This window comes from Heptranchias perlo, chromosome 13 (assembly GCF_035084215.1).
Source record: "Heptranchias perlo isolate sHepPer1 chromosome 13, sHepPer1.hap1, whole genome shotgun sequence".
In the NCBI taxonomy this organism is placed as follows: domain Eukaryota; kingdom Metazoa; phylum Chordata; class Chondrichthyes; order Hexanchiformes; family Hexanchidae; genus Heptranchias; species Heptranchias perlo.
The window spans coordinates 65,727,947-65,754,386 of NC_090337.1; the positions used below are offsets into that span (position 1 = coordinate 65,727,947).

The following is a 26,440-nucleotide window of genomic DNA, read 5'->3' on the forward strand; positions in this document are numbered from 1 at the left end:
TGAATCAAGGTTGATCCCCTGGCTTGTCGGTAATGGTAGAGTGAGGAATATGCTGGGCCATGAGGTTACAGATTGTGCTGGAATACAATTCTGCTGCTGCTGATGGCCCACAGCGCCTCATGGATGCCCAGTTTTGAGCTGTTCGATCTGGTCTGAATCTATCCCATTTAGCACGGTGATAGTGCCACACAACACGTTGGATGTTGTCCTCAGTGCGAAGATCACTCCTACCAATACTGTCATGGACAGATGCATCTGCGACAGGTAGATTGGTGAGGACGAGGTCAAGTTGTTTTTTCCCTCGTGTTGGTTCACTTACCACCTGCCGCAGGCCCAGTCTGGCAGCTGTGTCATTCAGGGCTCGGTCAGTAGTGGTGCTACCGAGCCACTCTTGGTGCTGGACATTGAAGTCCCCCACCCAGAGTACATTCTGTGCCCTTGCTACTCTGTGCTTCCTCCAGTGGTGCTCGACATGGAGGAGGACTGATTCATCAGCTGAGGGAGGGCGGTAGGTGGTAATCAGCAGGAGGTTTCCTCGTCCATGTTTGACCTGATGCTATGAGATTTCATGGAGTTCGGAGTCAATGTTGAGGACTCCCAGAGCCACTCCCTCCTGACTGTATATCACTGTACCGCCACCTCTGGTGGGTCTGTCCTGCCGGTGGGACAGGACATACTCAGGGATGGTGATGGTTCGTTGGCTGAAAGGTATGATTCTGTGAGTGTGGCTATGTCAGGCTGTTGCTTGACTAGTCTGTGGGACAGCTCTCCCAATTCTGGCGCCAGTCCCCAGATGTTCGTGAGGAGGACTTTGCAGGTCGACTGGGCTTGGTTTACCTTTGTCGTGTCCGGTGCCTAGTGGTCTGTTGCCGGGTGGTCTGTCCGGTTTTATCCTTATTGTTACTTTCTGTAGCGAGAAACAGGCCATTGGGCCCAACTCGTCTTGTGCTGGTGTTTATGCTCCACACGATACTCCTCCCACCTTACTTCATCTCATCCTATCAACATATCCTTCCATTCCTTTCTCCCTCATGTACTTATGTCACTTCCCCTTAAATGTATCTGTGCTACTCACCTCAACTGCTCTTTGTGGTAGCGAATTCTGCATTTTCACCACCCTGGGTAAAGAAGTTTCTCCTGAATTCCTTATTGGTTTTGGACTCCCCCACAAGTGGAAACATCTTCTCTACTAATTTTTATTAGATCATTAGATTTATTGGATCATTTATGAGATAGTTAGATTTATTTTTTAAAATTCTTATTTTTAAGGATGATCAGTTGTATATGAGTCATGAGTGAAGGTGTGACTAAAAAATGTGATGAAAAATCATTTTGCTTCAACTTCAGAATTTTGCTGCATCAGTTTTTAAAAAAAAACGGCAAGTACTGAAAATCTGGGATTAAAAGCCAATAATGGTGAAAACACATCACCAGGGCAGTCAATAGCTGGAAAGAGAAAAAACAAGTTAGAACTGTAAAACAAAAACAGTGAGAAAAGTAAAGAGTTTAAAGGGAAGGAGTCAATATGCCATTGACTGTTAAAGTGCATCAGCCATTGGGATTAATGGCCTTGGAACACGTTAAACAGCGGAAGAGGTTTCAAAAAAAAGTTCTGCACCTGGGTGGCAGGCATCTCGGGTAGACTGAAAATTCATTGGGTGAGTAAAACAGCTCCGAAATGAAAGGGAGCAAAGTGGGAAAATAAATGGGAGAAAGCAGCAGGAAAATGAGGCAGCTGCAGTCCGAAGTTAAGATCGGTGCTGAGACCAGAGGCCTGAGAAATGCCAGGAGTTACTGATCTCGAGTTTGATTGGAGCAACGTAGCAGGCTGGAGCCAACGGTTAGTGAGAGAGGATGAGTTGGAAACGGTGAGCTTTTGGTCTTCTGCATCGTGAGCAGCGAGTGCCATATAGTAGATTGGAGGGAGCAAGTGGCCGTGTCTCTCAAAAAGATTGTCTGGGTCCTAGACAATAATGTGGGAAGAAACTATCGAACATGTGCTGCACAGAAACGTGCCTGCGGGAGAGCTCCCAGGAAGAGAGGCGATTGGAAAGTGAGGGAAGGTGAGTCCCTTCAGAAACCAGGAGGGGAGCAGGTCACCAGCTGGCCGTGGATAGTGCTGGGAGAAACCAGCATGGAACACTACATTTTAAAAGGGGACAGTCAATGCCATTAACTTCACTAGCTGGGCTTAACCTTGGAGCACAAGAAGCCTTTTAAAAAAAAATACAACCTCAGGAAAAGTGCCTAATTTAAGATACAATGTGGGGAGCTAAAAAATCTCAATCTTTGTTATAGTAAAGGGAAAAAGTGCAGAAGCTGGAAATACACAGGTCAGTCAACATCTGTAAAGACAAAAGACAGGTTATGACATTTCGGGTGTATACCCTTAATTAGACTGAAGGCCAAGAGATTACATTTAGAGGGGCAGAGGGGGGAAAAGGGGGTGGGGGGAAGAGAACCAACCGACCAATTAGAGAGGGAGCTAATGTGTTAATTGACTTGCAAACTGCCTATTATAAAACAGTGTGGTGATGGAAGGTTGAGAGAGAAAATGTAGGCGTTTAGAATGGACAAAGGGATATGTTAAGTAGGAAGTGATAAAGACACATTAAAGATCCATGTACAACAAGAGCACGAGGGAAAAAGAAACGGAGAGGAGAAAAAGCTGCGACGCTGCAGATCTGAAATTAAAACAAATTGCAAGTGAAACCCGGTGGATCTGTCAGTCGCAAGATGATTGAAAGAACGGGTCTGTGAGAGGATGAGTTGGAAACGGTGAGCTTTTGGTCTTCTGCATATAGAGCAGGCTGCATCGTGAGCAGCGAGTGCCATAAAGTAGATTGGAGGGAGTAAGTGGCCGTGTCTCTCAAAGATTGTCTGGGTCCTAGACAATAATGTGGGAAATCAGGCCCCCGTGTACCGAGCTCTGGCCAAGGATCTGTGACCCAAGTGTAACTTTCTAGTATTTCTGGCATAAACTTTGCGTGGAAGGAATTTAATTGTCTTCAGTTTTGTATTTCAGTACAGAAATGATCGTTAATCTTGGTTAGGCCAGTAAAAATGTTTTATTCTATTTCAGGAGAACCAGACACTCCAGTTGACATTGACACCATCATTTTAGATCCTGAAGCAGAGGTGAGTCATCCTTTGAAGGAGCTTCAATATTTGAGGGTCAAAGATACAGGTTGCGATTGATGCAGAGACTGGGTTGTTGAGTAATGCAGTACATTGTTTTTTTCGAGTGGGTGCGAAGGCAGGTTGGTCACCTTGATGCGTTTGTTGCTGTTGTGTGGGTACAGGTTCCAAAGTTGACTCTGTTCTCTGCTCTTGTTACCCCTTTGAACTCTGGCAAACGTCCTCACACTGTTGGCTACAGTTCATGGCTAAATGTGAGCTCTTCTCATCAGTGGTGCTTCTGTTCGTTTTCCCACTCGCAGCATCACATCCCTTGAGGTCCTGGAGTTGGACCTGTGGCAGTTGCACTTTGCCATCTTGCTCATTAAGTTGCTGTTTAGGTGAAGACTTTAACACTTGTGGATCCTTGGAGAAGGAGAGCAGCTCGTCTGTGAATCGAAGTGGCTGCAATGGTGTTATTCCACAAGCTAAGTGGCTGGTTCCCCATCTCATTCAAAGCAGTATTCTTGCTGGGGAGGTGAGCAATTATAGTTATAACTCAGAATAGCCTACACAGACATCAGTATTGGTAGACTGTAGCCAAGGGTCACTGCTTCCCAAAATGTCAGCAGATGAGTCTTCCTCAATCTTATTAAAGTTGTTTTTGAAGATTCACCTGTTATTCCCTGTACACAGCACTTTCCCCATAACCTTTCAAGTACATCTTCAGACCATCAGTCTCTAATGTGCAGTAAATGACAAGACTACATGATTCTCAGTGCGTCATCTCTGATACTAACTTTAGTCTTTCATCAGATAAATCGCATCTCCCTGGGACCCACCTCACTCATAATTCAGCTCAATGCATTAAGTGACCTGATTGAGCGGTTCCTAATCTGTTGTCGCCTGCGTGTTAGTCTACCAAAGTACATCAACCCTGCTGTTAGCTGGCGTTTCCCCTTTGTACCCACATGACCTTTCCCAATACTGTGCTGTATCACAAAAGCATGGCAGAGCGAGAGATTATCTGATCGTGTATCTACAATGTAGTATATATGGTAGTGTACTTTAGGTGAACTGGGTTGAGACTGTTGGCCTTGAACTCTCAGCTCTAAGGAGTAACTGAGTTTGTGATAAATGGAGTATATTCCTATCGAGAACCTACGATTAAAAAAATTTGCCGTGTGCTATTTTGAATAGTTGGCAGTGAAACTTTTTTTGGAACATTTTAATTTCAAGTGATGCTGGGAAAGCACTCCAAATCCCCATAAAGATGCCATTTTCCAGATGGGCTGGACAAAGCTCAAGACCTGTCTGTATCCAGGCCTAATTCAGGATGGAGAACAGTAACTGGCGCTTTCAAGAAAGAAAGGCTTGCATTTATATAGCGTCTATTCACGACCTCAGGACGCCCCAAAGTGTAGTCACTGTTGTATTGTAGGAAACACGACAGCCAATTTGCACACAGCAAGTTCCCACCAACAACAATGTGACAATGACCAGATAATCTGTTTTAGTGATGTTGGTTGAGGGATAAATGGGAGAACTCCCCTGCTCTTGGAATAGTGCCATGGGGTTCTTTTTACATCAACCTGAAAGGGCAGACAGGGCCTCGGTTTAATGTCTCATCTGAAAGACTGCACCTGTGACATTGCTGCACTCCCTCTGTACTGCTCTGGAGAGTCAGCCTAGATTTTGTGCTCAAATCTCTGGAGTGGGACTTGAACCGACGACTTTCTGACTTGAAGGCGAGAGTGCTACTCACTGAGCCACAGCTGACTCACTTTCAGTGACAGTGACTTTAAGGTCTGTCACCGCAGGATGCATTTGTTTGGGTTACCAAACGAGGATGAAATGTTAATGTGTTTGTGTTCTTGCTAAAGGCACTCCCTCCAGAGAGGTGAGGGTGCATTCCACATTAAAACAGCTGCTCCTTTAAAAGGAGCTTGAGGCTTAATTTTACATTATATTTTTTTAAGTGGGTTATTTTGTAATGAAGGGTTTTGTGGGATTGTGGGGCCTTCATTGGCTATTATTGTAGTTGCTCACGTAAATCATTGCTTTTCAAAGTAATTGATTTGTATGTGAAATGCTTCAAAGCATTTGAGTTGCAATAAGGTGCTATATAAACACAAGCCTTTATTGTTCTCATTCTACTTGTACGTTCCAAGTAAGTAGCTTGGGATGATCTTAGATTTGTGAGCAGTTTTGTTCCCTTTAACACATCTGCTTATTTTGTGATTTTCCAGGATGTTGATCTCAACCACTGCAGAATTGGGAAAATAGAAGGATTTGATGTACTGAAGAAAGTGAAGGTGCGATCAGCTGACATCCCAGGAGTAGTGGTTGATTCTTTTACCACCTCTGCATGTCTTAAGTATTTGCTATCACAGCATCCTGATACCTGAGTGCTGCTTATGAATTGGTGGGAAAGGCCCTCATGGTTTCTGACAGTAAAATCTCCTATATGGATGTGATTTGTATTAATCCCCGCTTTAGGACCTCTGTCATCTCTATGCTCATTATGTTCCCTTTCCCACCCAGACTATGCTCAGTGCCTTCCCTCGCCAGTATTCCCTTCAAGTAGCAGACCTCCCAGTGGAATGCGTGAGGTCAGGCATTGGCATGTTGGGAATTGCATCCTGGCTGAGATTAGGAATTTACTCTGAGGAATCACGAGAGCAAACCCATGTTCAAAGCTCACCAGCTAGCACGTCACGCCCCGTGCCCTGGGTCACTTGATTTCCCCCGCCCCCCCCCCCCCCCAGGGTGAAGTAAGGTCCTTCATTCTATGTTTTGCCTGTGCAACATGCCATTAGGACCTGCCGTTGCCTAATGACACTCCAGACTTCCCTTCAGTCCTCCCAAAATGGAGTTAACTGCAGCCACGCTGGTGCGGTGGTCATAACACTAGTGGTGTGAAAAAAGAAGTCCATCGGTGAGCAGGCTGCTTGACTGGCAGGTCAGCCATGTTGGACGATTGCCTAATTTCTGGAATTTGTTCCCATTTCATTGTGATCTGATCTATTTCTGTGAATCTAGATTTGAGGTGACTGCAGAGATGCTAGCAAAGGGTTGAATATTTGAGACTGCACAGCTTTAAAAGAAAATGTTTTTTTTATTGTGCTTAGACAATTGTTCTAGAGCTGAGTTTCTGCCTGTTGCTGTCTTTCACTGTGTGGAAATTCTTGCATGTTGTTATGACTCACTGCCAACTTCTGACAGGGTTTCTATTAAGCTCTTTGGTTGAGATCAGCATTTAATTCTCCTGCTATGTATTAGCATTCCTTTAAAATGTGCTTTTCGATGTGTGCTGTTGTCCTGTCTCACTGTGTATATATTGCACATTACTGGTCCAGGAGTGGGTTCCAAATTTGGATCTATTGCTGTCTGTTTTGCTTGAACAGGTCACCGCTCAGGAATGCTGATCTAAACCTTGATGGTTCAATAGCCAGAAGCTGCAGCCGACTCGAGTCAAAAAAAAACCCACTCTGGAAAATTTTCCACGCAACAGGAATAAGGCGACAATTTGATGTATAATATTTCAAGAAATATATGCCAACCTTTTCCCACCCCAAAAGTATAGTTAAGTAGTTACAAAAATGCTACATAGACAAATAAAACATACAAATTTTTTTAAAAATATGAACAATTGCAATTTGCAGTGTTGAACTTGACTTGCAATGCAGTTCAATCGCTGTATTGCTCACCACATCCTACGACCCTCTGTGTGAATACTTTACCTTGGCCAGCACTGCCCTTTTGTTCTCAGTTACTTTATAATTCTGGCATTTAGGCTGTGGCTCTGGTTCTCACCTACAGTAAGTTTTGGGGTTGCAGTCAGACATTCATTTTGAGGGGTACCAATAAGATTATATAAGTCCTCACACTTGTCTGACAGGGCATGTCTTTTTTTAATAGCAAAAAGAGCTCAAAAATTGCAACAATAAATTGCAAGCTCTGTATTAGCCCCAGTGTTAGTACGGCCTACATCCCAGGAGTGAGTCTTCATCTAGTGCCAAATCAGACTTGCAGCAGTGCAACTAGACACACATGACACTCTGCTGGTCGTCAGCTGGAGAATGCACCAGCAACAGTGGAATCGCACATTGTACCATTTAAGGATCTTCCATTGTTTGAATCTTCCATAGCTTGACACGCTGAATTGTCAGTAATACCTGGTCATCTTCATATGCTCATATACCAAAAAAATTTTTAAGCTTCATTGGACAATTGGAGAAGCAATGTTCTATCTAAAAATAGGTATGGGCTCAGTAAACAATCGGCATTTTCATTGCACTACCATAGAAAGGATGAAAGGTATACGTATTGGGCAATCAAAATAAAGGCTTGTGCAGTATTGAATTTCTTCCACAGGATGTCACCAGTACAATTAGTAAATCCTTTAATTATCTACCAACCTAGCTCAGCCCTCTTGGTTTCACTGTGGCTCATGCCTTTTTTCCCCCCCTTTTATGTCCTATTTATTTAAACTTTGATCTTCTAGTATGTTATAAAATTAATAGAAATGTAATTTTGTCGCTGGGTAGTTTAACGTTGGAATGTTGTCCGTGTAAGTTCTTCCTGGTCTCTGGTTCTATTCTAGGTGCTGTGTCTTCGTCAGAACCTTATCAAAATGATTGAGAACCTTGACCATCTGCTAACACTACGAGAGTTGGATCTGTATGACAACCAGGTCAATCAGTTAGAAAATCTCCAGGCATTGAAGGATCTCGAGTAAGTAGTAAAATGATTAAATGTATTCTTTTTGTGGCGATTCCAGCACTACAGTCCAGCTCTCTGTGGTAGGAAACAATTCCAGAGCACACGGAGGGCCTGTAGTTTCAGGAACCACCACGATTACTCCTTCATTAAATTATAGCTGCGAGCTGCCCATTAGTCCATAAATAGTGACACAGGTGACTCTTTCTGAAGGTTGAGGATTTCCCGCTTTGTATCTCGGGGCTCCCCCACCAACCTCCAGGTGCAGCACAAATCCCAGATACTGACTGGAGCATAATCAACTTTCGCAGAGGACCCAGCAGTTTGAAAACTTTTATTGGGATAGGAGAAAACAGTGTTCACCCAGATCGGCAGTGAGCTCTCACGCTCACCTTTCGTGCTGTCTTGTCGTTAGTCTCACTCCTTTCCTTTTCTCACCTGGTGCAGCAGCTCACCTGGAAGCTCTGTCTGCGCACTGCAGATACTGATGTCCTCATTGTGCTTTAAAACTGTAGAGATTCCCTGGTTCCCTTTGTTTCCATACAGGGTTTTGGATCTCTCCTTCAACGTCGTGCGGAAAATCGAGGCTCTTGAGTGCCTGACCAAGCTAAAGAAGCTATTCCTTGTGAACAACAAAATCACGAAAATAGAAAATGTTGGTCACCTGGATCAGTTGGAGATGTTGGAGCTCGGCTCGAATCGCATCCGGGTAAGTGCATGTTGGAATTGTCAGTAGGACAGTCCAAATCCCCGGGAGTTTAGTCTTAAGCCGACACTTGCCTTAAATAACTAATGGAACTCTTATGGCAATACACATGATCATTTGAGGATGCCCCTTATAATAAGGACAAGAGAATGATATCAGGTAATGCACAGTGTATTATTATTCTGCTAATAAAGTGGCACAGTTCCCCTTTAAAGCCACTTGCTGTACGTAAGGACAGCCTGAGGACACTTAAAATTTGAACTGCTGTTCACCGAGTGAAGTTCACGGATTGGAAGATGCTTGTAAATTTATAGTTCCAGATCAAGGGGGGAGGGAAGTATGAAATGGCCAGTTATCTCTCTCTCAATACCATGACACCTTAAAAGAAGAAAGAATTGGTATTCATGTAGTGCCTTTCACATCCTCAGTTTATTCCAAAGTGCTTTACAACCAACAAAGTGCGACGGGCACTCCCAGATCTTATTTACGAGGCTGTGATTGCCTCTAAATGCAGTGTATTAACAGGGCCATTAATTTACAGTGATTTAAGTAGTCAAATTGCATTTTTATTATCTGGTATGTATTTTTTTGTAAGAACACTAAAAGGGTTCATTTATCTGTGTATTTAATTTTTTATCTTTTAACTTTATTGAAGCTTAGGGTACACACACAGATGGTAAGCAATGTATAGCAGACATATTTTGGTTTATGGAATGTAGTGATGCTGGCGAGGCTAAATTTATTGCCCACTCCTAGTTCCCCCGAGAAGGCGGTGGTGGGTCCTTGTGGTGATGGTGCTCTCACAGGGATGATAGAAAGTTCAGGAGTTTCAAGATTTTTGACCCAGTGACGATGAAGAAACTGTGATATATGTTGAAGTCAGGATGGTGTGATTTGGAGGGGAACTGAAGCAATGGTGTTACTGTGATGTTGCTGCTCTTGTCCATCTCAGTGGTAGAATCATGGGGCTGAGAGGTGCTGTTAAACTATGTTTGGTGAATTGCAGCACTTCATCCTGTAGCACATACTGCAACCACAGTGTACTGGTGATGGAGGGGTTTGATATTGAGCTCAGTGGCAAGGATGACAGTCTAGTGGACTATTTCGCCCTGTGTGGTGTTGAGCTTCTTGAGTGTTGCAGCTGCACCCATCCAGGTGAGCAGTGAGTAGTCTATTCCACTCCTGATTTGAGCTTTGTAGCTGGTGGAGAGGCTTTGCGGGGTCAGGAAGTGAGCAACTCGTTAGGATATAGAAGCACTGAACAAGGTGCAAAAAAGATTTACTAGGATGATACCAGAACTGGGAGGTTATACCTATCAGGAAAGATTAAGCAGGCTGGGGCTCTTTTCTCTAGAAAGAGAAGACTGAGGGGTAACCTGATAGAGGTCTTCAAGATTATGAAAGGCTTTGATGGGTTAGACACGGAGAAGATGCTTCCACTTGTTGGGGAGACCAGAACTGGAGTCATAAATATAAGATAGTCACTAATAAATTCAATACTGAATTAAGGAGAAACTTCTTTACCCAGAGAATGTGGAATTCGCTATCATGTGGAGCAGTTGAGGTGATTAGCTTAGATGAATTTAAGTGGAAGCTAGATAAAAACATGAGGGAGAAAGGAATAGAAGGATGCCAGGAGCAGCACCAGGCATACCTTAAAATGAAGTGCCAACCTGGTGAAGCTACAACACAGGACTACATGCATGCTAAACAGCGGAAGCAACATGCTATAGACAGCTAAGCGATTCCACAACCAACGTATCAGATCAAAGCTCTGCAGTCCTGCCACATCCAGTCATGAATGGTGCTGGACAATTAAACGACTAACGGGAGGAAGAGGCTCTGTGAACATCCCCATCCTCAATGATGGCGGAGTCCAGCATGTGAGTGCAAAAGATAAGGCTGAAGCGTTTCCAACCATCTTCAGCCAGAAGTGCCGAATGGATGATCCATCTCAGCCTCCTCCCGATATCCCCACCATCACAGAAGCCAGTCTTCAGCCAATTCGATTCACTCCACGTGATACCAAGGAACGGCTGAGTGCACTGGATACAGCAAAGATGATGGGCCCTTACAACATCCCGGCTGAAGTCTTGTGCTCCAGAACTAGCCGCGCCTCTAGCCCAGTACAGCTACAACACTGGCATCTACCCGACAATGTGGAAAATTGCCCAGGTATGTCCTGTCCACAAAAAGCAGGACAAATCCAATCCGGCCAATTACCGCCCCATCAGCCGACTCTCAATCATCAGCAAAGTGATGGAAGGTGTCGTCAACAGTGCTATCAAGCGGCACTTACTCACCAATAACCTGCTCACCGATGCTCAGTTTGGGTTCCGCCAGGACCACTCAACTCCAGACCTCATTACAGCCTTGGTCCAAACGTGGACAAAAGAGCTGCATTCCAGAGGTGAGGTGAGAGTGACTGCCCTTGACATCAAGGCAGCATTTGACTGAGTGTGGCACCAAGGAGCCCTAGTAAAATTGAAGTCAATGGGAATCAGGGGGAAAACGCTCCAGTGGCTGGAATCATACCTAGCACAAAGGAAGATGGTAGTGGCTGTTGGAGGCCAATCATCTCAGCCCCAGGACATTGCTGCAGGAGCTCCTCAGGGCAGTGTCCTAGGCCCAATCATCTTCAGCTGCTTCATCAATGACCTTCCCTCCATCATAAGAACATAAGAAATAGGAGCAGGAGTAGGCCAATGGGCCCCTCGAGCCTGCTCCCCCATTCAATAAGATCATGGCTGACCTGATCCTAACCTCAAATCTAAATTCATGTCCAATTTCCTGCCCGCTCCCCATAACCCCTAATTCCCTTTACTTCGAGGAAACTGTCTATTTCTGTTTTAAATTTATTTATTCCACAGACCTACTACCCTCTGAGTGAAGAAGTTTCTCCTCATCTCAGTTTTGAAAGAGCAGCCCCTTATTCTAAGATTATGCCCCCTAGTTCTAGTTTCACCCATCCTTGGGAGCATCCTTACCGCATCCACCCGATCAAGCCCCTTCACAATCTTTTATGTTTCAATAAGATCGCCTCTCATTCTTCTGAACTCCAATGAGTAGAGTCCCAATCTACTCAACCTCTCCTCATATGTCCACCCCCTCATCCCCGGGATTAACCGAGTGAACCTTCTTTGTACTGCCTCGAGAGCAAGTATGTCTTTTCTTAAGTATGGAGACCAAAACTGTATGCAGTATTCCAGGTGCGGTCTCACCAATACCTTATATAACTGCAGCAATACCTCCCTGTTTTTATATTCTATCCCCCGAGCAATAAAAGCCAACATTCCGTTGGCCTTCTTGATCACCTGCTGCACCTGCATACTAACTTTTTTATTTTCTTACACTAAGACCCCCAGATCCCTTTGTACTGCAGTACTTTCCAGTTTCTTGCCATTAAGATAACAACTTGCTCTCTGATTTTTCCTGCCAAAGTGCATAACCTCACATTTTCCAATATTGTATTGCATCTGCCAAATCTCACTCTCTACTTTCCCTCCCATCTTTGTATCATCTGCAAACTTTGATATGTTACACTCGGTCCCCTCCTCCAAATCGTTAATATAGATTGTAAAGAGTTGGGGACCCAGCACCGACCCCTGCGGAACACCACTGGGTACTGGTTGCCAGTCCGAGAATGAACCATTTATCCCAACTCTCTGCTTCCTGTTAGATAACCAATCCTCCACCCATGCCAGAATATTACCCCCAATCCAGTGATTCTTTATCTTGAGCAATAATCTTTTATGTGGCACCTTGTCGAATGCCTTCTGGAAGTCTAAATACACTACATCCACTGGTTCCCCTTTATCCACCCTGTACGTTATGTCCTCAAAGAACTCAAGCAAATTTGTCAGACATGACTTCCCCTTCGTAAAGCCATGCTGACTTTGTCCTATTAAATTATGTTTATCCAAATGTTCTGCTACTGTCTCCTTAATAATAGACTCCAAAATTTTACCCACCACAGATGTTAGGCTAACTGGTCTATAATTTCCAGCCTTCTACCTACTACCCTTTTTAAATAAGGGTGTTACATTAGCAGTTTTCCAATCTGCCGGGACCTTTGCCGAGTCCAGAGAATTTTGGAAAATTATTACCAAAGCATCCACAATCCCTACAGCCACTTCCCTCAAGACCCTAGGATGTAAGCCATCAGGTCCAGGGGATTTATCCGCCTTGAGTCCCATTAATTTACTGAGTACCAATTCCTTAGTGATTTTAATCGTATTTAGCTCCTGCCCCCCGAGAGCCCCCTGTTTGTCCTGTGTGGGGATATTCTTAGTGTCCTCTACCGTAAAGACTGAAACAAAATATTGGTTCAGCATTTTTGCCATCTCCATGTTTCCCACCATTAATTTCCCGGTCTCATCCTCTAAGGGACCTACGTTTGCCTTAGCCACCCTTTTTCTTTTTATATAACTGTAGAAACTCTTGCATTGTTTTTATATTTTTTGCTAATTTATTTTCATAATCTAGCTTCCCTTTCTTAATCAATCCTTTAGTTACTTTTTGCTGTCTTTTGAAGACTTCCCAATCTTCTATCCTCCCACTAAGTTTGGCTTCCTTATATGTCCTTGTTTTTAGTCGGATACTATCCTTAATTTCTTTACTTAGCCACGGATGGCTGTCGTTTCTTTTACACCCTTTTTTCCTCAGTGGAATATATATTTTTTGAAAGTTGTAAAATAACTCCTTGAATGAACACCACTGCTCATGTACCGTCTTACCCTTTAATCTATTTTCCCAGTCCACTTTAATCAATTCCACTTTCATACCATCATAGTCTCCTTTATTCAAGCTCAGTACGCTTGTTTGAGAACCAACCTTCTCACCCTCTAATTGGATATGGAATGTAACCATGTTATGGTCACTCATTCCAAGGGGTTCCTTAACTAGGACATTATTAATTAATCCTAGCTCATTACACAGGACCAGGTCCAAGGTTGCTTGCCCCCTTGTAGGATCAGTTACATGCTGCTCAAGAAATCCATCCCTAATACACTCAATAAACTCTTCCTCAAGACTGCCCTGCCCAATTTGATTTGTCCAGTTAATATGATAGTTAAAATCCCCCATAATTATAGCTGTTCCCTTATTACGTGCCCCGACTATTTCCTGATTAATACTTCTTCCAGCAGAGTTGCAACTATTAGGAGGCCTATATACTACGCCCACTAGTGTTTTTTTCCCCTTATTATTCCTTATCTCTACCCAAACTGTTTCATTATCCTGATCCTTTGTCCCAATATCATTTCTCTGTATTACAGTGATTCCTTCCTTTATTAACATAGCCACCCCACCTCCCCTTCCTTCCTGCCTGTCCTTCCTAATTGTTAAATACCCTAGCGTATTTAATTCCCAGTCGTTGTCACTCTGCAGCCATGTTTCTGTAATGGCCACAAGATCATACCCAGACGTAGTTATTTGTGCTGTTAACTTGTCCATTTTGTTACGAATGCTACGTGCATTCAGATAAAGAACTTTCAAATATGTTTTGTGACACTTAGTTCCTGCTTTTTCCTTTTTTAACACTTTACCTTTTACTCCATACCTTCTTCTGTCCCTGACATGCTTTCCTCTGTCTCCCTGCTCAGGTTCCCAACACCCTGCCACAGCTTTGATGCTGGGTTAATCGCCTTACGCCTTCTAGTTTTTATTTTATCTGTCGTGCCTAAAGTACACTTTCTTTCTGCTGCTCTACGCTTTTCCCTCTCACTTGTTCTTGAACAACTGCTTGTACTATTTGTATTGTAGATTTCCCCTGGGTCTTCCCCACTCTTGCTGCTCTCAATTTTATTCCCTTCTGACTCCCCGCTCACAACCATTTCTAGGTCAGAAATGGGTTGTTCACTGATGATTGCATAGTGTTCAGTTCCATTGGCAACCCCTCAGATGATGAAGCAGTCCGAGCCCGCATGCAGCAAGACCTGGACAACATCCAGGCCTGGGCTGATAAGTGGCAAGTAACATTCGCGCCAGACAAGTGCCAGGCAATGACCATCTCCAACAAGAGTGTCTAACAACTTCCCCTTGACATTTATCGGCATTACCATTGCTGAATCCCCCACCATCAACATCCTGGGGGTCACCATTGACCAGAAACTTAACTGGACCAGCCACACACATACTGTGGCTACAAGAGCAGGTCAGAGGCTGGGTATTCTGCTGCGAGTGACTCACCTCCTGACTCCCCAAAGCCTTTCTACCATCTACAAGGCACAAGTCAGGAGTGTGATGGAATACTCTCCACTTGCCTGGATGAGTGCAGCTCCAACAACACTCAAGAAGCTCGACACCGTCCAGGACAAAGCAGCCCGCTTGATTGGTGCCCCATCTGCCACCCTAAATATTCACTCCCTTCACCACCAGCGCATCGTGGCTGCAGTGTGTACCATCCACAGGATGCACTGCAGCAACTCGCCAAGGCTTCTTGGACAGCACCACCCAAACCCGCGACCTCCACCACCTAGAAGGACAAGGGCAGCAGGCACATGGGAACAACACCACCTGCACGTTCCCCTCCAAGTCACACACCATCCCGACTTGGAAATTTATCGCTGTTCCTTCATCGTCGCTGGGTCAAAATCCTGGAACTCCCTTCCTAACAGCACTGTGGGAGAACCGTCACCACACGGACTGCAGCGGTTCAAGAAGGCGGCCCACGAGGGCCATAAATATTGGCCTTGCCAGCGACGCCCACATCCCATGAACGAATAAAAGAAAAAAGAATATGCTGATAGGATTAGATGAAATAAGGAGGGAGGAGGCTAGTGTGGAGTACAAACACCATGTGGACCTGTTGGGCCGATTGGCCTGTTTCTGTGCTGTACATTCAATGTAAGAGCACTTGTGGCTTCTGATCAATGATTGCCTGGGATCTGGATGGTGCTGCCACTTGAGGTTGAGGAGGTGGTTGGGCGTTTTCTTGTTGGAGATGGTCATTACCTGGTACTGTGACGTGGCATGACTGTTATCTGCCATTTATCAACTCAGACCTGAATGTTGACCAGATCGTGCTGCAGGCTGGCATGGGCTGATTGGAGGAGTTGTGAATGGAGCTGAACACGAATCATCAGCGAACAGCCCCACTCCTGACCCTGATGGCGGGAAGGTCATTGATGAATCAGCTGATGGGGTTAGTTGAGGACAGTTCCCCGAGGAACTCCTGCAGTGATACCCTGAAGCTGCGATGATTGGCCGCAGAAAATCTGCTCTAATACATTGTGCGCTGTATGGTGTAACACTTCTGTCATTAAAATACCGCATCCTTTGGCTTACCACGAGGAATGCTCGGAGATCTGCTTTTGTGCGGGTGAGAAGATATTATAGTTATTTTGTATTGAACATTGGAAGGTACATCAATACTGAAGATACTAATCTTTAGTAAAAAGGTCCCTTCAGTTTGTCTTGAGGAAAAGGAATTTATTGTAAGATATGACTCCTGATTTTGATGTGGTGATTCAATGCTGCGCTCATTGTTTTACTGAACACAGTGGAGCAGGAAGACCGGAGCACTACTCCTTGATTTGTGCTGAGTTAGCTGATCTCAGACGGTGAGGGTAGAGGGGTTGGGCACTGCCATTGGCCTCAGTGCCCCTGGAGTAGGGAGTAGAAAAACTAGGCAGGGTTCCCACGCCTGGTCAGTGATGAAAAGGGATGTTCTTCCTGTCCCGTCCACCGCCTCCTTACAAGGGAGTGGCCTGCAGATGCCCTGTTTAAAATAATTTGAAAAATGGCTGCTTGCACAAAAGTACTGGATGATTATTGAACTGTCCTGTAGACTTCCCGAGAAACGGGGAAAATAAATGTCTTTCATTTTAAGAGCATCCCTCAGAAATTTGAAAATCCTATTCTATTTCAGAGATTCTTTGACTGATGTTACTTAAAAACAGAGCTCCAATAGTATTGTGCGCTCTTGTTTTATTGTAACAAAGTGGCGTGTGTGGAATCAAATGATTATTTATTGAAATAGCTCGATTTCTGCGCACAGGTCTGGCCTTTAATGATGCTGTTACCCATGGGAGTGTGGCTCCAGGGTTAGCGAGGAGGGTAGAAGTGTTGGTGTACTGAATGTACCCCAGATTGTTCCGATCACACTGTGCGAACCGACTCGTCCAGAGACGGACGGTGCTAGGCAGGAGAGGGGATCAGTATTCAGAGACTGATATCGATGGGTTGAGGAGGGGGTGTAGGAATATTTTTTTTTTTAAATCAATTTTTGTTATTTTTAACAGGTTATAGAGAATATTGAAAATCTGAAGAAACTCAGCAGTTTGTTTTTGGGTAAAAACAAAATCACCAAATTACAGAACCTGGATGGGCTGACAAATCTCACCGTCCTCAGTATACAGGTAATCCCCCGCCCTCGGTGCGCGGGTAATCGCCGGTAATCACCGTCCAATATGCTGGATATTGGAACCGAGTTGACGGTCTCTAATCCAATATCTGAGCAACTACACCAGAGTGCGGCTAATGATTAGTCAGCTGGCTTGGCTTGTTACTGGGACCTGGAGAGGTAGACCTGTTGCTGGGCTAGGCTCCAGATAACCTTGCAAGCCAGTGCTACATCTATTAGGGTGGTGCCAGCTGGACAGGCCATCAGCAGGAAGCTTCATACTTTTACCTGGTCAAACGCCTGCAGTACCCCTATGAATACTTAGGTGGGGGAACCCGTGGCTGTTTCAAACCTGCACCTAAGGTTTCCGGGGTCCAGTAAGTGGGGAGTAACCATATGAGACATTCACATCAAACAGAAAATACTTGTGTGGAAATCTTAGCAATTTAGTTGGGAGAAACATATTGATGGGTTTCTACACATTAGGCACACAGCTGACCAAAAATGGAGTTTCAGTGGCTAACTTGCTACTGACTTCCCTTGTTTGTTGATTCGTCCGTACTGATGGTTGGTCCTGATGCATTGTAACTTTTCCTTGCAGAGTAATCGGCTGACGAAGATAGAAGGGTTGCAAGGCCTGGTCAATCTGCAGGAGCTTTACCTGAGTCACAATGGCATAGAGGTGATTGAGGGCTTGGAGAACAATGTGAGTCACTGCCGCAACACGTTCACATCCGTGCACAGGTTAACGCTCATTCATTATGTAATAAATCACCAGAGTTACATAGGAACAGGAGGAGGCCATTCAGCCCCTCGAGCCTGTTCCGCCATTCAATTTAGATCATGGCTTATCTGTAACTTAACTCCATTTACCTGCCATAGTTCCTTAATACCCTTAACTAACAAATCTATCGATCTGAGTCTTGAAAGCTCCAGCTGACCTCAGCCTCGATGGCATTTTGTTGGGGGGGTGGGGAGAGAGAAAGAGTTCCAGATTTCTACTACCCTTTGTGTGAAGAAGTGCTTCCTGACATCACCCTGAATGGCCTAGGTCCAACTTGAACTAAAATATTCTAAATCTTTAGTAAAAGACTAGACAGTGCAGTGGGTTATCATGCAGTTCTTCACCTCTACATCATGGGTAAATATACATATCGTCGGTCTTCCCTGGCATTTCACATGGAGAGTGAAGAACAGGTATAGTCCTCGGGTGACGTGGGGTTAGACAATAACAGAAAAGAAAGACTTGCATTTATGTAGCGCCTTTCACGACCTCAGGACGTACCCAACACTTTACAGCCAATTAAATACTTTTGAAGTGTAGTCACTGTTGTATTGTAGGAAACGCGGCAGCCAATTTGTGCACAGCCAGGACCCACAAACAGCAACGTGATAATGACCAGATAATCTGTTCTAGTAATGTTGGTTGAGGGATAATTATTGCCAGGACACAGAGAAAACTCCCCTGCTGCTCTTCGCAATAGTACGGTTGGATCTTTTACGTCCGCCTGAGGGCAGATGGGGCCTGGGTTTGACGGCACCTCTGACAATGCAGCACTCCCTCAGTACTGCACAGAAGTGTCAGCCTGGATTATGTGCTCAAGTCTCAGGAACCCGGGCACTTCTGACTCCGAGACGAGAGTGCTACCCACTGAGTCACGGCTGATATAATTGATATTTAGACCAGGGTGCACAAGTGTAATTCTGTCCCTTTTTAAAGTCCTATATTCTGTCCTTACTCTTATATTTCCATTGTAAATTCATATGTTCATATTTATAACAGCAACTGCCTATGTAAACTTGTCATACTGTAATTATACCCTCCCATCCAGAGTTGCAGCACCTCTGCTGGGGTGGGAATTTTTTTTTTAAAATTAACTGTCGGGATATGGGCATCGCTGGCAAGGTCGGCACTTGTCCATCCCTAGTTGGCCATGAGAAGGCGGTGGTGAGCCGTCGCCTTGAACCGTTGCAGCACGGGTGGTGAAGGTTCTCCCACAGCGCAGTTAGGTAGGGAGTTCCAGGATTTTGACCCAGCAACGATGAAGGAACGGCGATGAAGTCGGGATGGTGTATGACCAGTTTGCACAGGCAGTTTCCTTTATAAATGTGAACATGGGAATTTATAACGGGGGTGACTGGAGGATGTTGACAGGAGGTGCTTGCAGATATAAGATTTTTAATGTACTACAAGCAGAAGCAGAAACACTGCTGACTGGCCTGTGATCTGACTGACGAGTGAGGCAGGAACACTGCTGCCAAACAATTACCTGGGAAACCAAGGATGTGCGAGGAGAGTGGGGGCAGGGAGCAGCTGGGAGAATGACTGAGCAGTTAACAGGACAACCAATGGTGGCTGAGAACAGACCTGCAGCTGCCTGGGGAAGCTTTGGGGATCGGGAGTGGACGGTGGTGATAGGTGGCATGAAGGTGACGCGTGTAGTGCTTCAAACACATGAAGCAAATATCTTAAAGCCTGTAGTGATGCGACACAATATTTAGTCAATAAAAGTAAAAGTAACAAATTCAAAGGATTCAAGACCTGTATGGAGTAATCACTTTATAAAGATCTAACATGATGTCGAGCTGCGAGAAACCATTCACAAATTTGCGTCTCAGCCATCATATTAGAAATTTGTTAATGAGGAAAAAAAATGGCACCTGGAAACAATTTTGACCGATTTTAATGGGACCTCGAAGGCAATCGCGGTAAAATACACTATAACTGTAAAATAACAGCTATTGCCGTCACACTGTGAAAATGCCTTTCATAGCATGGCCTACAAGCGCAGCAGGTACTCGATTTCTCAAAAATCTGCATGGCCTTGGTACAAAATTTAACATGTAATAGATATAGATTGCTCCAGTGATTAAGTGAACCGTACGGTCTTCCACAGTTGTGTGGATCTGGAAGGTCACAGGTTCAACCCCCTAGTCAAATTTAGCTGACCTCGTATCCAGAGTGAGCGAATCAAAATCTGTTCCTTCTCTCTTCCCCTGTAATCCTACCTGAAGCTCCCCTGGGTGGTCTCAATCCAGTTAGTAACAGGTGTAATCCCATGGCAAAAAACAGCTTACAAGTCAGCACTAAAATGCCACTTTTCAGAGGTATGCAGATTTTCTGATGCATTGGGAGTTCTCCTGTGGTTAGGTAAGCACATTACTGGGGCAGTTTTACTCTGCATTTAAGTTGTTCCATACCTGACCTGGGATTACCTGTTTTAGACACTAGCTACAAAAAGTAGAAAATTCTTCCACTCTCCAGCACTGACATCTTACCAATCTCAAACATTCAACACAAAATATAAAACTGGAAAAATATATATTCGTGAAAGAGTCCAACAATGTTGTGGTTTAAAGTTTAGATTGTGGAAGAAGGTGAATTTTTTTTCAATATTTGTTCTTTGAGGTTGTAAGCTGGGATCAAGTATGTTCCAAGAACTGGTGATGGAAGTTTGGAGCCTGCCCTTGGTGGTAGATTAGTTAATTTGATACCTAAACCAGATAGGTCCGCAGTATTCCGAAACACACTTGACTGACCAATCCTCAGGGCTCACTAATGGAACCTGGATGAGTAGGCCTGTCGCTGGGAGCTGGGTCTCTTCCCACTCGGCTCCAGATAACTCTGCAAGCCAGTGCCCTGGATGGTAGCTGATAGTTACGCTCCAGCAGCATCCTTACACATACTTGCGGAGGGGGTCCCTAAGCTTTGGCTCTGGTAAGTGGGCTGTGTTTCCATGGGGAAGAGTGTGCGCACTCCATATCAAGCAAATACATTCTAGATGTGTAGGCTTCTCGGCAGCTTGGGTTTCAGACTCTTCACGGTGATGGATTTCTGCGCATGTCAGACATCTGGCTGGCCAAAAGAATCCTCGAGGTCTTTCACTGAGTGCTGATGAACACATGACATTGCGATCAAAGCTAGTGGTTCCGTTGTTCGCCCATGCGCACACGCTGGTGTGACTGCATCTGGTTTTCATGCTGTCTGTGAAACTCCGTACCAGCTGCTGTACTTTGCACAGAGCTTATTACTGAAGGCTTTGTGTACACCGCCACTGCTTGATTCCCATGTGACCTATCTACATGTCTGTCCTTCTGTTCCAGAAAAAATTAACTACGTTGGACATAGCAACCAATAGGATCAAGAAGATTGAAAATATTAGTCACCTGACAGAACTTCAGGAATTCTGGGTAGGTTTATTTGAACAAGCCTCTAATGAGCAATACAAATCTCAAAGGGCATCTGCCCAGATTAATTTTATATTTGAGGAGCAGGTTCTTTGTTGAAACTGTTTTGAATATAATGGGCACCATTTCACATGGACAGATTGGCCTACAGCTCAGGTGTGCAGGATATGTAAGATATTTTGTAGGACTCTGTGTGACTTTGGTGTCCAACAGACACTGTTTTGCTTTAGGAAATGGCTGCAAAACACTGGTGCAAGTTATATGAAAACTGAGACCGGGTGAAGAGTGTGTTTTATGGACAGTAATTGGCTTCATTGGCAATAGGATCGTGAGCAGAACTTTCAAATCCCAATTAAAAATGTCATTCGAGTGGGGATAAATAAAAAATATTTTCAACATTTTACTGAATGGCCAGCATCATGTAGGTGATAAATATATTAGCAATTCTCAGGATACAGGGAGCAGCAATTTGCATTTAAAAAGTAACTTTTAATGTTTTAAAAAAAATCCAGGATGCTTCACAGAAGGAGATGGGAAAATGATCACTGAGCCAAGAAAATGAAGATTAGGAGGGGCGACTGATAGCTTGGTCAATTTATTGGCTTTTGAAGAGGCGGTACAGATGCGATGGGCCGAATGGCCGCCTCCTGTGTTGTAAGCACCTTGGGACGTTTTACTATGTTAAAGGCGCTATATAAATGCAAGTTGTTGTATGATTCTTTGATAAGGGTTTTAAAGTAGGAGAGAGAAGTGGAGATGTCTAGGGTTTTGGGAAAGTATTTTTGTAGAGTGGGGCCGAGGTAGCTGAAGGCTGTGTCACCGAAGGTGGAGTAACAGGACAGCGGGAGGGAGAAATTGTATAGGAGGGGATGTAAGGCTGGAGGAGGTTGTAGAGATAATGGGGCATGGGCATGGAGGGATTTGATGAGAAGGAATTTAGAAGTAATACTTCGACCAACATTTGCTCCCTGTCCTCCTGTTAGGACGTGGATAATGGGTGAGTGGAACTTAGCACAGGACAGGATATGGGTAGTTTTGTTCTGGGAAAGTTGGAGTTTGTGGAGGAAAGAAGGCCAGCAAGAGGAGAATTGGAGTATTCAAATCTAGAGGTGATAAAAGCATGGATAAGCATTTTGACAGCAGGGCTGAGGCAGAGGCAGAGGTTGGACAGTGTTGCTCGTGTGACAGTAGTCTTGCTGATGGATGTGGGCTGTGGGTCAAACAGGATGCCATGATTTCATGGTCCAGTTTAGTCTGAGCAAATGGCCAGAGAGAAGGATGGTGTCAGTGGCAAGGGAGCAGAGTTCATGGTAAGAGCCAAATGGCTTTGGTTCAATGGCAGAAGTTAACGCTCATCCAGACAGGCAACACAGAGGTGTTTGTGGAGCCGAGAGAGGTGGCGGAATAATAGAGCTGAATGGCATCAGCATACATGTGGAAGCTGACACCATGCCTGTGGATATCGCATCACTGTGGGGGCAGCATGTTGTTAAAGAGGAGGAGGAGGAGGGGCCCAGGAGACATCCTCGGTTGTTGTGGGGGGGCGGGGGCGCGGAGCGGACGTTTTACAATGTTAAAGACGCTATATAAATACAAGTTGCTGTTGAACTCTGGAAGTGTCCATATCAGGGTGGGAAGAGAAATTATTGCTGGGGATGTTCTGGCTGCATTCACAGGTAGGAGTGGAAGGGCAGTCCCACAGAGGTAAACAATGGAAGATAGATGGCTTGGCTGAACGTATCAAACACTGAAGAGAAGTTAAGGCCAAGGAGGGGTAATGCACTACACTCACAGTCAAGGTGGATGTTATTCATGAATCTGATCAAAATAATTAACATAAGTAAAGCAACAGTAATGAAGAAAATAATAGCACGAAAGAGTGACAAATCCCCAGGACCAGATGGTTTCCATCCCAGGGTTTTAAAGGAAGTAGGTGAGCACATTGCAGATGCCCTAACTATAATCTTTCAAAGTTCTCTAGATTCAGGAACTGTCCCTCTAGATTGGAAAATTGCACATGTCACTCCGCTTTTTAAGAAAGGAGAGAGAGGGAAACCGGGGAATTATAGACCAGTTAGCCTAACATCTGTTGTGGGGAAATTGCTGGAGTCTATAATTAAGGATAGGGTGACTGAACACCTTGAGAATTTTCAGTTAATCAGGGACAGCCAGCATGGATTTGTGAAAGGTAGGTCGTGCCTGACAAATCTGATTGAATTTTTTGAAGAGGTGACTAAAGTAGTGGACAGGGGAATGTCAATGGATGTTATTTATATGGACTTCCAGAGGCATTTGATAAAGTCCCACATTAGAGACTGTTAGCTAAGTTAGAAGCCCATGGAATCGAGGGAAAAGTACGGACTTGGTTAGGAAATTGGCTGAGCGAAAGGCGACAGAGAGTAGGGATAATGGGTAGGTACTCACATTGGCAGGATGTGACTAGTGGAGTCCCGCAGGGATCTGTCTTGGTGCCTCAATTATTCACAATATTTATTAACGACTTAGATGAAGGCATAGAAAGTCTCATATCTAAGTTTGCCGATGGCACAAAGATTGGTGGCATTGTAAGCAGTGCAGATGTAAACAAAATTACAAAGGGATATTGATAGATATGGTGAATGGGCAAAACTGTGGCAAATGGAATTCAATGTAGACAAATGTGAGGTCATCCACTTTGGATCAAAAAAGGATAGAACAGGGTACTTTCTAAATGGTAAAAAGTTAAAAACAGTGGCTGTCCAAAGGGACTTAGGGGTTCAGGTACATGGATCATTGAAGTGTCATGAACAGGTGCAGAAAATAATCAATAAGGCTAATGGAATGCTGGCCTTTATATCTAGAGGACTGGAGTACAAGGGGGCAGAAGTTATGCTGCAGCTACACAAAACCCTGGTTAGGCTGCACCTGGAGTACTGTGAGCAGTTCTGGGCACCGCACCTTCGGAAGGACATATTGGCCTTGGAGGGAGTGCAGCGTAGGTTTACTAGAATGATACCCGGACTTCAAGGGTTAAGTTACGAGGAGAGATGACACAAATTGGGGTTGTATTCTCTAGAGTTTCGATGGTTAAGGGGTGATCTGATCGAAGTTTATAAGATATTAAGGGGAACGGATAGGGTGGATAGAGAAACTATTTCCGCTGGTTGGGGATTCTAGGAGTAGGGGGCACAGTCTAAAAATTAGAGCCAGACCTTTCAGGAGCGAGATTAGAAAACATTTCTACACACAAAGGGTGGTAGAAGTTTGGAACTGTCTTCCGCAAATGGCAATTGATACCGGCTCAATTGCTAAATTTAAATGTGAGATGGATAGCTTTTTGGCAACCAAAGGTATTCAGGGATATGGGCCAAAGGCAGGTATATGGAGTTAGATCACAGATCAGCCATGATTTTATCAAATGGCGGAGCAAGCATGAGGGGCTGAATGGCCTACTCCTGTTCCTATGTTCCTAACTCTGGATGAGCAGCTTGGAAGCCAGACTCGAGGAATTTGAACAGTGAGTTTTGGGATGCATGGACTTGGAGCTGGCAGGAAAGAGACTGGCTAGTAGTTGGAGCAGACAGATGAGTCATGGATGGTGCTTTTGCCTGAAAGGGAGCCATTAACAATGTCCACTGGCATGGGATTAGAGCAGATAGTTCGAGCTGAAGAATCAACACAGGCACCATGGGCCTTAATGGCCTCCTTCCATGATTATTCATTTTAAATTCAAGCAGAAGGAAGGATCATTTTGTGATGAATCCTCACAGATAGTTTATGAAAAAACAGTGTGTTCGATGTTGCCTGAGATAGTGTGTTTGACTTGGGTTTGAAAAGTTCCCCTCCCTTGAATTTTCAGATGAACGATAATTTAATTGAACACTGGAGTGATCTCGATGAGCTGAAGAATGCCAAAGATCTACAGACGGTGTATCTTGAGGGTAACCCACTGCAAAAGGACACTCATTATCGGCGGAAAGTAATCTTGTCCCTCCCCTCTGTGCGACAGATCGATGCGACCTTTATCCGATTCTGAAAGAGGGAGCTCCTACTCATCAATGACTCATTTGGAGAAAGCTCCATGTGTTTTATTTGACTGCTCTTAAAGTATTTGATTAAAAAAAAGCACTAAATTATAGCTAAATAACCCGGTGCATGATGATTTTGTTATTGAATCCTGTCTGATGAACGTACTCCTGTGTTTTGGTTGGTTCATCCTGTATGCTGCAGCCTTGCACAGTTTCTCAGCTGACCCAGAACTTCATCCTTTGCTTGTAAGGAGCAAATGTGTCTTTGTTCTTTTTTTGGTAAGGAATGAACATTAAAAGCACTGAAATGCATGGACTTTAATTTGTACAGTCTGCAAAAATGGAGGTAGAAATCTGCCCCCTCCCTTTTACTAATGTGCCTCAGAGAGAAGAGCTAGTGGGTTATTTTGATGCACCATGAGTTGGCTATTTAAAGTGGGGGCATAACAATAGGCAGTACACAGCAAAGCAGACTACCAGCGATGTGTTAGCAGAGTACATCTGCTGCTGGGCTAGGTTTCCCATTATAGGGACATAAATTGTTTTCAATTCTCTTGTGATTGATGACTAAGGGAGTTTGGGGTGGGGGGAACGTTATTCTGCACCTGACCTCCATAAGAACATAAGAAATAGGAGCAGGAGTGGGCCATACGTTCCCCTCGAGCCTGCTCCACCATTCAATAAAATCTTGGCTGATCTTCTACCTCAACGTCACTTTCCTGCCCTATCCCCATATCCCTTGATTCCCTTAGTGTCCAAATATCCATCAATCTCAGTCTTGAATATACTCTACGACTGAGCATCCTCTCTGGTAGAGAATTCCAAAGATTCACAAACCTTTGAGTAAAGACATTTTTCCTCATCTCGGTCCTAAATGGCCGACCCCTTATCTTGAGACTATGACCTCTAGTTCTAGACTCTCCAGCCAGGAGAAACATCCTCTCAGCATCTACCCTGTCAAGCCCTCTAAGAATTTTATATGTTTCAATGAGATCACCTCTCATTCTTCTAAACTCCAAAGAATATAGACCCCATTCTACTCAATCTTTCCTCATAGGACAACCCTCTCATATCCCAGGAATCAATATAGTGAACCTTAGTAGCATCCCCTCTAAGTCAGGTCTATTCTTCCTCAGGTAAGAAGACCCAAACTATATACAGTACTCTAGGTGTTGTCTTACCAGTGCCCAATATAATTGCAGCAAGACCTCCTTACTCTATACTCCAACCCCCTTGCAATAAAGGCCTACATACCATTTGCCTTCCTAGTTGCTTGCTGTACCTGCATGTTAACTTTGTGATTCATGTACAAGGACACCTAAATCCCTCTGAATACCAACATTTCTTAGTCTTAAT

The 26,440-nt window shown here is 44.3% G+C and overlaps 1 protein-coding gene across 1 annotated transcript in view; it reads left to right on the plus strand.

Moving 5' to 3' along the window:
* ppp1r7 (protein phosphatase 1, regulatory (inhibitor) subunit 7) overlaps positions 1-25,396 on the plus strand; it is a 41,442-nt gene extending 16,046 nt beyond the window's left edge. Inside the window, exons 3-10 of the mRNA XM_067995620.1 lie at positions 3,083-3,138; positions 5,367-5,432; positions 7,724-7,854; positions 8,386-8,548; positions 16,789-16,905; positions 17,491-17,595; positions 20,994-21,080; positions 24,916-25,396. Coding sequence (XP_067851721.1) covers positions 3,083-3,138; positions 5,367-5,432; positions 7,724-7,854; positions 8,386-8,548; positions 16,789-16,905; positions 17,491-17,595; positions 20,994-21,080; positions 24,916-25,092 — 902 coding nt within the window. The 3' untranslated portion in view covers positions 25,093-25,396. The remainder of the gene's footprint in view (positions 1-3,082; positions 3,139-5,366; positions 5,433-7,723; positions 7,855-8,385; positions 8,549-16,788; positions 16,906-17,490; positions 17,596-20,993; positions 21,081-24,915) is intronic.
* The last annotated feature ends 1,044 nt before the right edge of the window (positions 25,397-26,440 follow it).